Genomic DNA, 18,106 nt, shown 5'->3' with positions numbered 1-18,106 from the left:
TCTGAATACCCGTACTAGTGTTCTACATGGATCATGTTCGAGTGTCTGTACTAGTGTTCTACATGGATCATGTCCGAGTGTCTGTACTAGTGTTCTACATGGATCATGTCTGAATACCCGTACTAGTGTTCTACATGGATCATGTCTGAATACCCGTACTAGTGTTCTACATGGATCATGTCTGAATACCCGTACTAGTGTTCTACATGGATCATGTCCGACTGTCTGTACTAGTGTTCTACATGGATCATGTCTGAATACCCGTACTAGTGTTCTACATGGATCATGTCCGAGTGTCTGTACTAGTGTTCTACATGGATCATGTCTGAATACCCGTACTAGTGTTCTACATGGATCATGTCTGAATACCCGTACTAGTGTTCTACATGGATCATGTCTGAATACCCGTACTAGTGTTCTACATGGATCATGTCCGACTGTCTGTACTAGTGTTCTACATGGATCATGTCTGAATACCCGTACTAGTGTTCTACATGGATCATGTCCGAGTGTCTGTACTAGTGTTCTACATGGATCATGTCTGAATACCCGTACTAGTGTTCTACATGGATCATGTCCGAGTGTCTGTACTAGTGTTCTACATGGATCATGTCTGAATACCCGTACTAGTGTTCTACATGGATCATGTCTGAATACCCGTACTAGTGTTTTACATGGATCATGTCCGAGTGTCTGTACTAGTGTTCTACATGGATCATGTCCGAGTGTCTGTACTAGTGTTCTACATGGATCATGTCTGAATACCCGTACTAGTGTTCTACATGGATCATGTCCGAGTGTCTGTACTAGTGTTCTACATGGATCATGTCCGAGTGTCTGTACTAGTGTTCTACATGGATCATGTCTGAATACCCGTACTAGTGTTCTACATGGACCATGTCCGAGTGTCTGTACTAGTGTTCTACATGGATCATGTCTGAATACCCGTACTAGTGTTCTACATGGATCATGTCTGAATACCCGTACTAGTGTTTTACATGGATCATGTCCGAGTGTCTGTACTAGTGTTCTACATGGATCATGTCCGAGTGTCTGTACTAGTGTTCTACATGGATCATGTCTGAATACCCGTACTAGTGTTCTACATGGATCATGTCTGAATACCCGTACTAGTGTTTTACATGGATCATGTCCGAGTGTCTGTACTAGTGTTCTACATGGATCATGTCTGAATACCCGTACTAGTGTTCTACATGGATCATGTCCGAGTGTCTGTACTAGTGTTCTACATGGATCATGTCTGAATACCCGTACTAGTGTTCTACATGGATCATGTCTGAATACCCGTACTAGTGTTCTACATGGATCATGTCTGAATACCCGTACTAGTGTTCTACATGGATCATGTCCGAGTGTCCGTACTAGTGTTTTACATGGATCATGTCCGAGTGTCTGTACTAGTGTTCTACATGGATCATGTCCGAGTGTCTGTACTAGTGTTCTACATGGATCATGTCTGAATACCCGTACTAGTGTTCTACATGGATCATGTCCGAGTGTCCGTACTAGTGTTTTACATGGATCATGTCCGAGTGTCTGTACTAGTGTTCTACATGGATCATGTCCGAGTGTCTGTACTAGTGTTCTACATGGATCATGTCCGAGTGTCTGTACTAGTGTTCTACATGGATCATGTCCGAGTGTCTGTACTAGCGTTTCATTTTCGGTAATTGAGTATGCTTTACAGCCATTACTATGAGCCAACTTTCCCCGGGCCCTCACCAACCTCCACTGATACATGGTGACTTTGTTTTTCTGTTCTCACCATACAGATACTACAGTATTCTTAAAAGGTTTGTTTGGTACTGCCCTTCTCGGGGATGGTGTAGGCCACAGTGATGCCCTCCGGGAGGCTGGGGATGGGGCCTGTGGCTGCCTGGAGCTCCTCATCAGTCACCTCCTACACCAGCTCAGAGAAACAACATAGGTCAGTAATGTTACTTAGACATGAGGACTTACTATGGACAGTACATTGAGACAATATCCTTCTAGCTTACCCCAGTCGTTCTCCTCGTGAACCACCTCCTCCTCCACCACTTCCTCTACAACCTTTTTTCTGTGGTCCACAAAGCACACAACACCGTCAATATTAACTGTACTTGGTCATATACAGTACATCCCCTCAAACATCCTAGGTCATGATGGGTGAGGTAGAGAGAGAGAGGTAGAGCGAGAGAGAGAGAGAGAGAGAGAGAGAGAGAGAGAGATACAGCGACAAAGAGGATGAGAGAGAAAGAGAGAGAGCGAGAGATAAAGAAACAGCGGCAAAGAGGATGAGAGAGAAAGAGAGAAAGAGAGAGAGAGACAGCAAAGCACCCACATACCATGAATGAGTAGTTGTGTCCAAACTTCTGACTGGTACTGTGTATATATATATATATATATATATATATATATATATATATATATATATATATATATATATATATATATATATACATACTATATATATATATATATAGTTGAAGTCTGAAGTTTACATACACCTAATAGGCTGACCACACCGCTCATGTCGCGTGTGCGAGTGTTGCAAAATAAATTTAGAAATCTATGTTATTCCATTATTGCATCCACACTGCTCGCGTGCGTCAACGAGTGTCTGCGTTGCCAAGGGCTAAAATAGAACTCCTTTCTATTTTGGACACAGATGGCGCTGCAAGTCCTGCCTCTCCCTTCTCTTCATTGGTTTATAGAAGCAGGACCTTGTGCATTTCAGGTAAAATAACAACTGAATGTTTATATCCCAGGACAAATTAGCTAGCAACAGCAAGCTAGCTAATTAGGACAAATTAGCAAGCAAGTGCAAACTAACTAGCGAAATTGCCATAAATGTTTAATGCTTTTCAACTTGTTCCCAAATTAATGTAATTGGTTCAGACTTTGTTTTGATATTTTAACCTGCGTGTCGTGATCTCGTTTGGTGTAGGGGTCAAAATAAATGTATGCACGATGGCGCACGATGGCGCATGCTCGCAACCAGTTTGGGTTCCATGTAGCCAGAAAATCCCTGTTTTAGGTCAGTTAGGATCACCACTTTATTTTAAGAATGTGAAATGTCAGAATAATAGTAGAGAGAATGATCTATTTCAGCTTTTATTTTTTTCCTTACATTCCTAGTGGGTCAGAAGTTTACATACACTCAATTAGTATTTGGTAGCATTGCCTTTAAATACTTTAAATACTTATTTTCCACCATAATTTGCAAATAAATTCATAAAAAATCCTACAATGTGATTTTCTGGATTTTTTTTCTCATTTTGTCTGTCATAGTTGAAGTGTACCTATGATGAAAATTACAGGCCTCTCTCATCTTTTTAAGTGGGAGAACTTGCACAATTGGTGGCTGACTAAATACGTTTTTGCCCCACTGTATATACACTACCGTTCAAAAGTTTGGCGTCACTTAGAAATGTCCTTGTTTTTTAAAGAAAAGCACATTTTTTGTCCATTAAAATAACATCAAATTGATCAGAAATACTGTGTAGACATTGTTAATGTTGTAAATGACTATTGTAGCTGAAAACAGCAGATTGTTATAAATGGAATATCAACACTGGCGTACAGAGGCCCATTATCAGCAACCATCACTCCTGTGTTCCAATGGCACGTTGTGTTAGCTAATCCAAGTTTATCATTTTAAAAGGCTAATTGATCATTAGAAAACCCTTTTGCAATTATGTTAGCACAGCTGAAAACTGTTGCTCTGATTAAAGAAGCAATACAACTGGCCTTCTTTCGACTAGTTGAGTATCTGGAGCATCAGCATTTGTGGGTTCGATTACAGGCTCAAAATGGCCAGAAACAAAGACTGTCTTCTGAAACTCGTCAGTCTATTCTTGTTCTGAGAAAGGAAGGCTATTCCATGCGAGACATTGTCAAGACACTGAAGATCTTGTACAATGCTGTGTACTACTCCCTTCACAAAACAGCGCAAACTGGCGCTAACCAGAATAGAAAGAGGAATGGGAGGCCCTGGTGCACAAATGAGCAAGAGGACAAGTACATTAGAGTGTCTAGTTTGAGAAACAGATGCCTCACAAGTCCGCAACTGGCAGGTTCATTAAATAGTACCCGCAAAACACCAGTCTCAATGTCAACAGTGAAGAGGTGACTCCAGGATGCTGGCTCTTTGCTTCTTCATATACAGCGCATTCGGACTGTTTTCAGACCCGTTGACCTTTTCCACATTTTGTTACGTTACATCCTTATTCTAAAATGTATTAAATTATTTTTTTCCCCTTTTCAATCTACACATCTTATGTTTAATACATTTGGAAAAATTCATAAAAACTTGTTTTCGCTTTGTCAGTATGGGGTCAGTGAAGGGGACTGAATACTTTCCGAATGCACAGTACCTTGACATTTTCTTTTATCTGAAAACCAGTTAGTATCTGGTGTGACCAACATTTGCCTCATGCACGCATCTCCTGAACGAAGTTGCTGGATGTTGGTGGAAACTGGAACACGCTGTCGTACACGTTGATACAGAGCATACCAAACATGCTCAATGGGTGACATGTCTGGTGAGTATGCAGGCCATGGAAGAACTGGGACATTTTTATCTTCCAGGAATTGTGTATTCCTTGTGACATGGGGCCGTGCATTATCATGCTGAAACATGAGGTCATGGCAGCTAAGAAATGGCATGGTATCTCTGTACATTCAAATTGCCATTGATAAAATGCAAGTTTGTTCAGTGTCCATATCTTATGCTTGCCCATACCATAACCCAACCGCCACCATGGGACACTGTTCAGAACGTTGAGCAAACCACTCGCCCACACAGCGCCATACACATGGTTTGCGGTTGTGAGGCCAGTTGGATGTCCTGCCAAATTCTCTAAAAAGACATTGGAGGTGGCTTATGGTAGAGAAATTAACATTCAATTCTCTTGCAAGATCTCTGGTGGACTTTCCTGCAGTCAGCATGCCAATTGCACCCTCCCTCAAAACTTGACACATCTGAGGCATTGTGTTGTGCACATTTTAGAGTGTCCTTTTATTGTCCCCAAGCACAAGGTGCACCTGTGTAATGATCATGATGTTTCCTCAGCTTCTTGATATGCCGCACCTGTCAGGTGGATGGATTATCTTGTCAAAGGAGAAATGCTCACTAATAGGGATGTAAACAAATTTATGCACAAACTTTGTGAGAAATAAGCTTTTTGTTCACGTGGAAAATGTCTGGGATCTCTTATTTCAGTTCATGAAACATGGGACCAACACTTTACATGTTGTATATATATTTCAGTTAAATGTTGTTGACACAGTTCTGTTCAAAGAGCAACAGTGCTACCAGTATACTAATGCTGCTCCCAGAACAGCAACATAAAAGATGACACAGTACAATTATTCTCTTAGAGTAGCAGAAGACCCTGTTTGCTCAAACTGGTCTCAGAGCAGCAATATCTACTGTGGTTGACACAGTTCTGCTCCAAGAGCAGCAGTGCTCCCTGTTCATTCATGCTTCTACTATAACAGCAACATATTTATCTGGCTAGCTAGCCTGCATGCTTAAATTGGTGACCTAAAGCTAAAACTGTTGAGCTAGCTAGATTGCTAGCTTGGTAACTAAGGATAAACTATAACAGTTTAGCCTTAGTTACCAAGCTAGCTAGCGAGCCTAACAGTTGGCTAGCTAACGACATTAGCTCAAAAAACACATTTTAGCTAACTAACCCCAGCTTGCATCACATTTAATATTTAATCAATTATTTAGACTAGCTGGAAACAGGACATTGATGTGCAAAATGAACAACTTGCTAGCTATATTGAACACCCCCTCCCCCCACCACTCTGTTTTGTTATTCCCGTCACCTCTCCATTTTCATTGGTTGCCTGACACAACCAATCATAATCCTTTATTCTCTGAAAACATGTTTGAGTAAGTAAAATTCCCATGAGCAACCTGCTCATCCATATGATTGAGACAGCGAGTGGTGATCTGATTAGTCTTTATGCCTCTGAGGCCCCCTGGTCTCATCTTATAACACGCTACACGTGGATCTCTCTCCTCGGGCCTCTCTTCATCTTGATTTCTCTCCCACCTAGAGTGCAATGTCTTGAGGGAATTCGCCTGTGCTGAGCCCCACTCCTCCTCTCTGCATCACAGGCCTCCCACTCTTCCTCTCCTGTTGCTCGTGTGTGCTGCATGTGAACACAGCGGTTCAATTGGCCAGACTGATGGGATGTTGTGTCTCTGCGTGTTGTCTTTATGGGGAAACATCATTCTGAATGGCAGGATTTATTTTTAAACCTCAGACGATGATTGGTGTGTCCGGATGAATCATATACCCTTTGTGGTGGGGTGCGTGGGGGGGGGGGGGGGGGGGGGGGGGGAGACAGGGAGAGAGGGAGAGAGGGAGCAGGACAGGAGATGGGTGAAATCTGATCGCTAGGCCCAGGCCAGGCTGTGTCACTGACTCATCTTTCTTTTTGCGATGGTGGTGAGGGGTGGGGAACGAGGGAGGGAGCCAGGGTCAATGAGGTCATCACGTCTCGTGGCTGGCTCATGACTCACATGCCTTGGCTCAGTGCATGCATGGCAGGGGCAGCAGGATGGCACAGACACGCACACGTGACATTACTATAACACCCCTACACTCTATGCATGTAGCCCACACACTGGCTTGAGGGAGGTTTTAGTCCTGAATCATAGCTGTCTGCCAAGCAAATAGTTGGAGAAAGTCCCTCCCCTTCTGCAAACAGAGGCCAACTTTTGCATCCTCTAATCAGATGCAACACTTTTCTGCTGGAGGCTAAACATGACATCAGCAGGAGGCAAGTGGCTACAGTCAGTGGACTGAAGACTTCCAATCCTAACAGTCTAACAATGTCTGTTATGACACTGAAACTGGACTGTGCTCAAGGTGACTTCCCACTGAGCACAGATGTCAGTTTAGTTTTAATTTATACTTGGTTGCGTTTTCAACTAACATGAATTCAACATGAAATTAACAAAAGATCCCCATGTCATTGGATTTACGTTAAAAGTTGTGTGGAAAAAAATACGAAATGTCGTGAAGTTGATTAATTTTTGCTAATCCAATCAGTTTTCCACGTCGATTCAGCGATATCACAAAGATGAATGGTGTATCCAGATGAATCATGTTTTGGGTTGAAATAATGTGGAACCAATGCTAATTCAACCAGTTTTTGCCCAGTGGGTTTGTTACAGAAGTAAAAGATCCGGATCTGGTGTTGATTAAACAAACAAGATATATGGCTTATAGCAGCGATATGAGATTCAGCACAAAATTATGGCATTCAGTACCACAAAATAGTGGACAGTGGCCGTCTGTTGCAACCCGTCCACACTCGGCGAATCTCAAGCTTAGTACAGCTAGCCTGCTGCAGCTATCTTACATTTTTCAACCCAAACCTTGAGAAATGTAAATAATAGGAAATTATTCTGCAAGTGATTGAACCATACATTTCCGGTGCCCGTAATTGTTTGGAACGATACGCCTACAGTGCTCAAGGTGATCATGCTTTTCTGATTAAGTGCTTGTGTTTTTATAACATATTTTTTTATTTTGGGATTTTCTTGGCAATTGGAATCATTTATGGGTAAATCTCATAGTCCATTGGATTATCTATTCAATAAATAGGATTCTAACATCTCAGAGTAATATAATTCAAATAATCAAATCCGTATAGTATTAACGTAACCAGCACTGCCAGTGGGTAGACCGCCACCCACAGAGATCTGTAGCTCTTCATTTTATCCTCAACAAATCCCAATTCTGGTCCGGACACCTACACAGCTTTTTCAGCACCGCTGTCATCACTACTAGAGGGTCCCCCGTGTTGCGTAGGGGTTCCATGACTCACCACGCTCCATTGTTGAGCACCCCCGTCCTCCGCCCGCGACTAGACAGCGCCGTTGTTAAAGTTATGAATGTGTAATCTATTTGCCCATTATTTCTCCATGTCTAGGTTTGGCCCGATTGATTGTGTTAAATTGAGACGAACTGCTGGAAATCAGATGCTTTGGGTAATGTCATGTTGACCTCCTATTACGCACATGTAGGTGTTTAGCCTGTGTCACGCTGCAAGGGAAAACAAACACATCAAGCAACACGTGTGTGTATGGGCCATAGTCATCTGTGGGCTTCACACGTCATTAAAATAATACATTTATCTGCATTGGATGCTTCAATCTTCTGGATGTCCTTAACTGTGAGGCCATAATAATGATATGGATGTGTGGTTTACAGAAATGAATCAATAATCGTGATTGCAGTGATGACATGACATAGCAGATTACATAGGCCTATCATGTAACACGACAGGACATAGGCTATTACCCTACTTAGTACTATCTGGCCTCATATTGTAAACACTATAGCACACCTTTGCAATACTGCACATCAAATCAACAAAATGAGGACCAAGACTTATTGAAATGAATAGACTGATGCATATTCATTGGGATTTTGAGACCAGCTTATTATGCTTGAATGGTTAGTTATAAAACATGGTTGGTAACACCTTTTCAGCCAACCACTTTCACTTGTCATCAATAACCCCCCATTTAAAAGTTGTGAGACATTGTATTTTGTGCATGATAATAAGTTATTATCTGAGCCGAGATGTACAATCAGACATCATCTTTATTTATGTCCATTCTCTGGTGATAATGGAGGACTTTTGCTGAATGTAATTTCCACAAAAAAGTACCAAGTCTATCTCTGTATTCAAGAGGCAACAGGTGCAATCTACCAAATTAATTTAGCAGTTTCAATAACAATGAATATAATATGTGAGCTATTGTCTAGATTAAATATGATTATAGACTAACTTACTGTCATTATCAAAATCTGTTTTAAACATGCAATAGATTTATATGGGGGGGGGGGGGGGGGGGGGGGGGGTCAGTGTCTGACCAATAAAAATGTAAGACTATTGTTTTTTATCTATACTGTTTGGGAGGTCATTGAGGGATTGTCGTGTTCAAATAAGCAAATGAACACATATAGCATTGATTCAGGAATTGAGGAAGCTTAAAGGTTAGATTGACATACACAAGTCAATGAACTGAACACATAGTAGTCTATAGACTCCAATTAGAACATGAACCGAACATGCTGGGTCATGATTTCCTCAGGCCAACCTCAAAAGTCTCCACACTCCTCATTGAATGGTGACTATTTCCCAAATTATCTTTCTTCTGTCTTGTCTTTCTCCTTCACTTTGCTATGATTAACTGCATGCCCCTGTGGCACCTTCCCCCAATTAAAAGCTCCTTTCAGCAGCCTCTTGTCTTGTGTGGAGAGAAGACCATTTCTGTGAGAAATATCTGTGTGCGCCTGCCAGAAAATACTGTCTGCTCGTTGGAAGCACACCCACACCTTCTCCACCCGCACCAGTTTTATAATATTGTGTAGGGTAAGTCTATAGTGTGTGTGTGTGTGTGTGTGTGCGTGCGTGCATGCGTGCGTGTGTGTGAGTGAGAGAGTGTGTAAGAGAGTGTGTGAGAGAGAGGGGGGCATTTGGCTTACAGTCAGTTGCCTATTTATTGCTATTAGATTGAAATGGCTTCTATTAGGGTTATAAAGTGATGATTATTTGACGTAAGCCTTTATTGTTAGTAGTTTGGACTTGAATCGTGTGGAGCTTATGACCCTTTGCAATCAATACCAATAGGCTATCTGTTTCGTGCTGCAGTAAAGGATGTGAATGTCTGTAGCCTTTAAGCCACAGTTGGCTATTTTCTAATCTATTACACTTGCATCCTCGCTTCAAGCGCGTTGTTTAGTATACTATTACATTTTCCCACATCAACTTTGCTAGAACGGGTCCTCAACCTTAGGGAAATCAGTGGTTGTGCACTGACCCCTCGTGGATACAACCAGTAGGCTACTGTCACAGAAACGAGGAAAACATGAATGAAAGCAGTGCGCAGTTTAGGTCTACTTGATGAAGAAATCAGAGACGCGCGTTGTCATGGCATTCGACATTTATGACGTAATGATAAAGTAGATCGCAATGTTCTATATCAATTTAGCGCCATTCGCGACACCATCGTTGTCGCTTTCTCCCAAATTCCCATTCCTGATCAGTTTCTATCGTCTGAGTCGTCTGCGGTCCAAAATTATTATTTTATGTGCGAGTGTTATATAAGATCAGTTCTTGTAAGTATTGACTGTATGAATTTAAGTTACTTTATTTGAGTTGTTTTATCTAATGAAGAAGCTCTCAAATATGTTTATTATGACCGCTATAGTTAAGCAGTCTGCCTGCATTTTGATTTATTCTCATAAATAAATTATATATCACCTTGATTAATGCTGTATGCTACTGAATTACTTCTCATGACTTGGTTTGTTTCAAAAGTTGGCCTACATCAGATCTACCATCAAGGGAAGGTATGGAGACTCCGGAAGGTGACCAGTTCAACCCTACTCAGGAAATGCAGTGTCCATCAACTGTGGTGTGTATTTATTCCCCATGCTTGGGGATTGCGTACTGTAGGGCAGGCAATGTCCTTGCTATGCTTCCCTCATTCATACTGTAGGAAATCACATGGAGTGATGCTTATGCCATTGCCCATGTTAAATCAGTGATCACCCTACATAAAGACAAAATAAAGTTCTGTAAGAAATAATAGACCGACAGAATTCATGTCAGGAAATGAAGAGTTTTTTCGATAGTCAAATCTATGACTTGAATTTGGTTGACAATAAACGTAAACGTTGTAAACCACAAGGTTCCATGGTTGGGATGTGTATGGGTTGTGGGGTCCACCCTGGTCATTCCCTAGCCACACCTATAACCATTTCCTTGTTTAGAAACCGACTTGATTTTGCAATTTCGTTTGTGACTCATAGCCTGATCCTACAGCCTACATGTGAGTGCATTTTGGTTAGATTCTCTATGGCAACTGATTCATCTGTGAATGCACATGATGATTTACATGACATTTGTGCCCTCTTGTTGTTTTTTGTGCTGATTGACCATTAAAATGTTGTCTGTGCACTGGATGAAGGGCAGGCGAAGTGTGGAGATGAAAAGTGTCGCGAAGGAGTTCTTCTGTCTCACTGATGAGACAGACCAAGGGAGGGTGAGTGTGTCAACACGTGGAGCCAGTATGAGGCGCAGCCACACTCCTGGACACTGCAAAGGGAGTGAATCTGTTCTGCTTAGGTGAGTACTACCCGTTTATTGGCATGCTAGTTAAGTATAGATAGCAGCGTCCCGGAGTAGTAGGCGTGTCGAAAGAAATGGGGAAAAAAAAAAATTGAACAGGGTTTGACAGTAGCCTATTTTGTTCAGTCGCTTTCTGGAAGTGCATGGAGGATGCTTAAGCATTTTTAATCACATACAACTCAAACTTTTATGAAAGCAAACATGGCAAATTGTTACCGTTGTACAAAGTGCCATGAACAGTATTGTTCAGTCTTAATACTTTTCACATTCACACCTCTAACTTGCATTAAAGCAATCGTGACGAAACATGAACACCTGCCTTCAGGTTCACCTAATTGTAATGTTTTGATTGTGTAACGTGCGCGTAGTATCAGACGGGTGTCAGTGTAGCCCATTTTCCCGGGAAGCTCACTTCTGAAATTGGTCATCAACTCATGTCTGCCCTTGTGTTTAGAAATGAGGCATCGACAAGTTTAATAATGGCATTGCGTATACTAGCCTATACAATTGCAATGAAATGGGATACATGTAAAATGTTCACAACATGAAAGCATGTTAAGATACGTGCTTTTACATGCAATGCTTTTCCACTGCCTGAGTTATTTCACGACACCACCATTCTGAGTTTCCCAAACGTCCTCAAATTAATTTCGATGCGCAGTCATACACAGTCATGTTTCCACAAATCTGCACTCGCTGACAGAAAGTCAGACCAATACATGTGCTCTTTCGATACGCCTACTTTCTTTCGACACACCCAGTCTCTGGCCGCCTTATCGGGCTGCAGCTATCCCTTTCTCATGTTAGTATTTACAGTGATTGGCCAGCATAGGCCATGTACTGGTGCATTCAAGACAACTGGGAACTCGGGAGAAACGATGTCGTCATATCATGACGTTGGAAGTTGGAGAATTCCGAGGTCCCAGTTGTTTTGAACGCGGCATTACGAATCAAGAGACTTCTTTCAGGACTGTGCCCTTGGATTATAATGATGGTGATGACTATGATGATACAGAGGGAATCGCTGAACTTACAACAAAACCAGAAGTCACAGAAGGTACTAATTATTTCACTCAACAATACAACTAGGATAACAGATAATAGGCAGTGGAAATAATGTATCAGTTATTGACACTTCTCTCAATTACAGTCTGTTTGCTTCTGTGTTTAGAATGGATGTCAGTCATGGAGGCAAAACTCCCAGAGTTACCAGTTCATAAAAAGGAGACCTCAAGAACGGTAAACAAGAACAAGGACCTCCCATGACGCAGACACAGAAATATAGAATTAATTGAACAATTCAAACATATACATAAATAGAATTGATTTGAATTTCAGAAATGTGAGTCTCCAAAAGAATATATTCAGCTCCAAAGTGATACAGGTACAGTGTACACTGTAGACATAATCATGATGTTCTGTTAAATCAACAACTACCTATAATCTCTCATGCCAACTAAGAACTACTTAAGCAGACTGACGCTTGTTTTGTTTTCAGTCAAAGAAAGAACTAGCTTATGTCCTCAGAATGTTAGTCTGCAGTACTTGGCCTATAACTTTTACAATTAAAACTGCTCTCATACAGTATACTGTAAATGTTGGCATTTGAAAAAGCATGACATTTTATTTTATAAGGGATGAGTGTACCAGAAATACAGACAAGGATGAAAGATCAGGCCAAGATACTGGTGAGTCACAGCGTACCAGAGGAGGCTGGTGGTAGGAGCTATAGGAGGACTGGCTTATTGTAATGACTGGAATGGAGTGAATGGAACAGAGACAAACATGTGACTTACATATGTTTAATGTGTTTGATACGTTCCGTTTTTTCTCCATTGCAGCCATTTCAATGAGCCTCGTGTAGCTCCTCCCTCCAGGCTCCTCTGCAACGTACTGTCTGAATCAAGGACAAGTGCCCATAATTCCCACCCGTACGTCATTATACACTCTTTTCCCTTGAATTTTCTCTGAAATTTCAGCATGAACGTTGTATGTTATAATACGTTTTTAAAAAACTTGCTCGTTACCTAAGGTTATGCCATACTTTCTGTTTCATGTTCTTGCTTGATGTAGATAGGCTCTAGCCAAGTACTGCAGTTGAGATTTCTCAAAACCTACTGAAAGCCCTTGCTGTTGGGGCCGCTGTGGTTCACTGTGTTTACGCTATCTGCTTTCAGTCACCACTAAAGCCTTTCAGTGAGGGATATGAGGCTGCATTCCTCAGGGACAGAAGTGAGATCATTCAGTCATTATTATTGTTATTATTATTATTACAAGTCATTTAAACATTACTGTTACAAATGGAGGTATGCGTTATCATAAATCACATTGATGACATAACTTAGTTTCAAGAGATCTGAGTCTCAAACATTGATAATGATAAATGACACTAAGGGAGGTTGAAGATGGATCGTCCCCCGGCTGGTGTCGTTTAATCAGTATAATTACAAATAATCATAGATCATGTTTATGAAATATCTGCCTCCCATTGAGTCATCCCGTGATGTCTGTGTTTTGGTACTATCATGATGATGGAGTGTCTTAATGGAGGTTTCCTCTGTGAAGCCACCTGGTTTGTGTCATGGGCCTCTGTCACTTCCTGTGTTTTGCAGTGCGAAGGCTCTGCAGAAGATCAGGACCTCCTTTCTCGCTGTTCTCCCCTACGGAAAGCCTGGGGGACATACTGTACAGGAAAACCAAGCATGTGTTTGACTACACAGTCACGGACATGAAAGACAAAAAGCCTGGTGAGTCAGCCTGATAGTGGGATTTGGAAATAAAATGTATTGAACGCTACAACAAAGAGACAGATAGGATAGCATCTATTGGAAAGGCCTGGGGTCCTATTCAGTCACAATCGGTCACAGGCGTTCAGGATTAATACCAGAAAATATATTTGTATATAAGTATAGCAGTATGATCTTTTTTTTATTTCACATGCTTTGTACTAGAGATTAAATTAATCAAATGATGCCACATTGCAGGTGTTTCAAGGTGTGGTTCCAATCTAAACCAATGTGTTAGACCAGCCCTTCCAGTACGGAAGGGCTTCAATGTATCCACATCTAGGTACAGCCAGGTGAGTAATATACTGTAACTGAGATGATGTTCTCACACACACACACACACACACACACACAATGGTACAGTGGTAACCTGTATTTATCTTATTTTTCAGAGAAGGGAACAATCAATTGATCAGATGACGGTGATCAGAAAAGATCATGGTAAGATCCTATACTAATTCCCTCCGTTTTAATGTACAAAGAAACACACTGGACATACCCAATTGTAAACTGTAACTTTTGTGTTCTTGTTCCCACTTTAGTCGGTAGGCCTTTACTAATGCTGAAAGGCAATGCAAGTCTAACCAACAGTGATGGAAGCAACAACACGGATTCATTTGCTTATTCACCCAGACTCACAAAGGTATCAGAACCCTTTATTGATATTATGTTGGTATTGATATAGTAAGAATGTCATTAACGTTTTATAGTCCTGAATAAACGAAGCAACATTTATATAGCCGTTGGCTTTTTTTTACTGACATCATTGATAATGAGCCAGTAGTGGTACATGTACTAGCTTCAATGAAACACAGGAGGCCAGTGTTGCTCTACATTTGACTCAAATCATCCAACATGCTCAGCTTATTCATATGTCGAGCACATAGGATAGGCTCTGCCATAACAAAATATATTGACATCTTTAATCTAGGGTAAACCATCAACCTCCTCTCAGCCAGGACCTGACACCAGGATCCCACCAGTTGTAACCAGGAAGCATTCTGACATCATCAGAGAGGCAATCACTTTATAAACTGTTGTGCCCCCCAAAATAAGCTTTTGTCCGTGTTAAAAGAGCAGATCATGCTAATTTTGCCGTTTAAAAAAAAAATGTTGAACCAGACTCCATGACCAATATGCTGTAACTTATAGGAAAGAAAGAGGCACTACTACAAAGACCTGTGTCAGCAGGTGGAGGAGAAGAGACAACAAAAAGTGAGGGAGAGGAGAAGGATTACCACCGCCGAACAAACTGTGAGTCATCTCAAGCATAATTATTCTGTTTCCCATACCTTCTATATAGAGATCGGACAGGAACTTGTCACCTTTTTCAGTCACATGATCCTCATTATACCCTACCTCAAAGTAGTCCAATGGATCCTAAACCATTATCTTCATGATTGTTTGGAATAATTATACACAACAATGGTCACTGATAGTGATTGACTCAATTGGAAGGACTGACATTGACAGATTGCACTTCAATCGCCTTGTCATTGGCAGCACAATGAGACAATGCAGTTCTTCACCTGGGGGATGCCAGGGAGCGGAGCCCCAAACTACCACCTGGACTCTGTGAGAAGGAACAAGTTCAGTTCCACAGAAATGATACCCCAGGAACAGGTATCCAGGGAACAAGGGAACAAAGTAAAAGTTTTAGGCTTTTGCTTAGTATGAAAATAATATGGGTTAGGATCAGGGTTAGGATTAGAATTTTAGGTAAGGATTTAATTGTAACAAATGTTACAATTAACCTCCATTACAACTCTAATCCGAGTCTTAATAATTATTGTCATCAACTATATATAAACAATTATTTATGGATTTAAGCAAAATTTCCAAGGCAGGTACTGTAGCTACACTAACCAAACATTAGCACATTGAATAACAGCTGTCTAAGTTAGTTCTAATTTGAGTTATTTAGTTACTTTGCCCGTGTTACTTTGTTCCCCGGTCTAACCCACTACCATTCACTACATAGAAGCAGGTAAACCTTTGTTAACAGGGCCCATATTCACAAGATGTCTGAATTGGAGCACTGATCTAGAATCAGTTTTATTTTTTATTTTTTTTCATGTTTGAGGTCATTTGAAAAGGAACAGGAGTACCGCAATACTCTAGGAGCTCAGATGCAATAATTGAATAACCAACGTTTCGACAGACAAGCTGTCGTCATCAGGGTATAATGACAAGCACTGCGGGTCACTAGTTTATATAGTTTCAAGGGACACACAGGTGTCTGTAATCATGGCTGGGTGTGTCTTGATTTTATTGGTTAATTTACAGATATAAATAGAACATTTTAAAAAGCATGAACGGATAACATATGATCATAGATACAATTTGGCTACATAAGCCTACAAACATTTACAATGAATAGCAAAATCACAAGAATGGCTTCAGATCAAAGTCTACGTTGAGACCGACGGGAGCAAGGGTCTTTCAATTAAAGATCCAGGCAGCCTCTCGTTTTAACAATACATTTTCAAGGTCACCCCCTCTCCTAGGGAAGGGGACTTGCTCGATGCCGATATAACAAAGGGACAAAATAGAGGTTTGCTTCCAGAAAGTGGGCCGCAACTGGGTATGTAGAGTTTTTGCACCTAATGGTGCTTTTGAGATTCTTACTTATAATTCGCGCTTCGTTTTACCCACATCATTTTTTACCACAAGGACAAGTTACAAGATAAAGAAATGCCTTAGTGGAGTTCAGTACGTGATAACGCCTTTGATTGGGATCTGTTTCCCTGTTTGAGGGTGTTTAAAGGATCTGCATTTGTAAGAGCCATTACACTTGTAGTTTCCATCGGGTGGAGGCGCAAATAGACGTTGTGCATTTTTGGGTGTTAAATCAGTGTTTACCAATTGATCTCTGAGAATACAACCAAGGGAGGGTCCGAAAAACACATTACAGATACTGTCATCAGATCTTAGAATGTGCCAATGTTTGTGAACGATTCCCTTCATTTGTTCAGAGCACTTTGAATAGTGCGTTGTTTGAGGTCATAACATAGTCTGGATGCTGATTCATAGTGCCCATTAAACCCTGTTTTGGTGGATAGATGGACCTCTGAATGCTGTCTTTGTTCTCTCCTCAGCTCCGCTGTAAAGGCTTCAGCGGGATCCCTTTTCATCTGCATGTCAAATGATGGCCATTTTATGGTCCCCCCCAGCCCAGACGATTGATGCTCAGCTCAGACAACTGATAAACCCATTAAACTAACGCAGTAGTAGACCAAACTCTGCGCTCTGCTGACTTTTGTCCCATAGGTGATAGATAAGTCATCAATTAGCTGGATTTCAGCACTCATTGGCACTTATATCCATTGATTAATTTACTGTTTCAAACTCCCATATGTGCATAACCACACTCAAAACAATTCTGGATCCACACATTCTGATGGTGTTCAAATCAGTTGTGATGGTAGGGATGCACATAAACAGTTATATATATATACATATATATATATATATATATATATATATATATACACACACATACAGTGCCTTGCGAAAGTATTTGGCCCCCTTGAACTTTGCGACCTTTTGCCACATTTCAGGCTTCAAACATAAAGATATAAAACTGTATTTTTTTGTGAAGAATCAACAACAAGTGGGACACAATCATGAAGTGGAACGACATTTATTGGATATTTCAAACTTTTTTAACAAATCAAAAGCTGAAAAATTGGGCGTGCAAAATTATTCAGCCCCCTTAAGTTAATACATTGTAGCGCCACCTTTTGCTGCAATTACAGCTGTAAGTCACTTGTGGTATGTCTCTATCAGTTTTGCACATCGAGAGACTGCAATTTTTTCCCATTCCTCCTTGCAAAACAGCTCGAGCTGTTTTGTTTGTTTTGAATTTTACCCCTTTTGGATACCACAAAATTGGGGAGAAAAAGGGGTAAAATTCAATTCAAAACAAACACAAAAAAAACATTTTTTTAAAAGCCGATACTGATTAAGCGGACAATTTTTATTTATTAATTACAACAAAACTGAATTAACACTTAGTAAATAATGAAACGTTAAATTTGGTTTAAATAATGCAAAAACAAAGTGTTGGAGAAGAAAGTAAGAATGTGCTATGTAAGAAAGCTAACGTTTCAGTTCCTTGCGCAGAACATGAGAACATATGAAAGCTG

At 40.8% G+C, this 18,106-nt stretch overlaps 1 protein-coding gene across 1 annotated transcript; it reads left to right on the top strand.

Moving 5' to 3' along the window:
* Positions 1–9,931: 9,931 nt before the first annotated feature.
* LOC110489850 (uncharacterized) lies at positions 9,932–17,198 on the top strand. Its single transcript, XM_036945577.2, has 16 exons — positions 9,932–10,157; positions 10,360–10,456; positions 11,012–11,169; positions 12,141–12,229; positions 12,344–12,411; positions 12,511–12,556; positions 12,808–12,860; positions 13,350–13,404; positions 13,785–13,919; positions 14,157–14,251; positions 14,351–14,399; positions 14,501–14,601; positions 14,890–14,976; positions 15,111–15,212; positions 15,462–15,581; positions 17,057–17,198. The coding sequence occupies exons 2-16, from the start codon at positions 10,394–10,396 to the stop codon at positions 17,105–17,107; spliced, it is 1,272 nt and encodes a 423-aa protein (XP_036801472.2). The 5' UTR covers positions 9,932–10,157; positions 10,360–10,393; the 3' UTR covers positions 17,108–17,198.
* Positions 17,199–18,106: the final 908 nt, after the last annotated feature.

Source organism: Oncorhynchus mykiss, chromosome 15 (assembly GCF_057628025.1).
Source record: "Oncorhynchus mykiss isolate SJ-2025 chromosome 15, ASM5762802v1, whole genome shotgun sequence".
In the NCBI taxonomy this organism is placed as follows: Eukaryota; Metazoa; Chordata; class Actinopteri; order Salmoniformes; family Salmonidae; genus Oncorhynchus; species Oncorhynchus mykiss.
The sequence above is the reverse complement of the archived record's forward strand: the minus strand, read 5'-3'. Positions and strand labels throughout refer to the sequence as shown.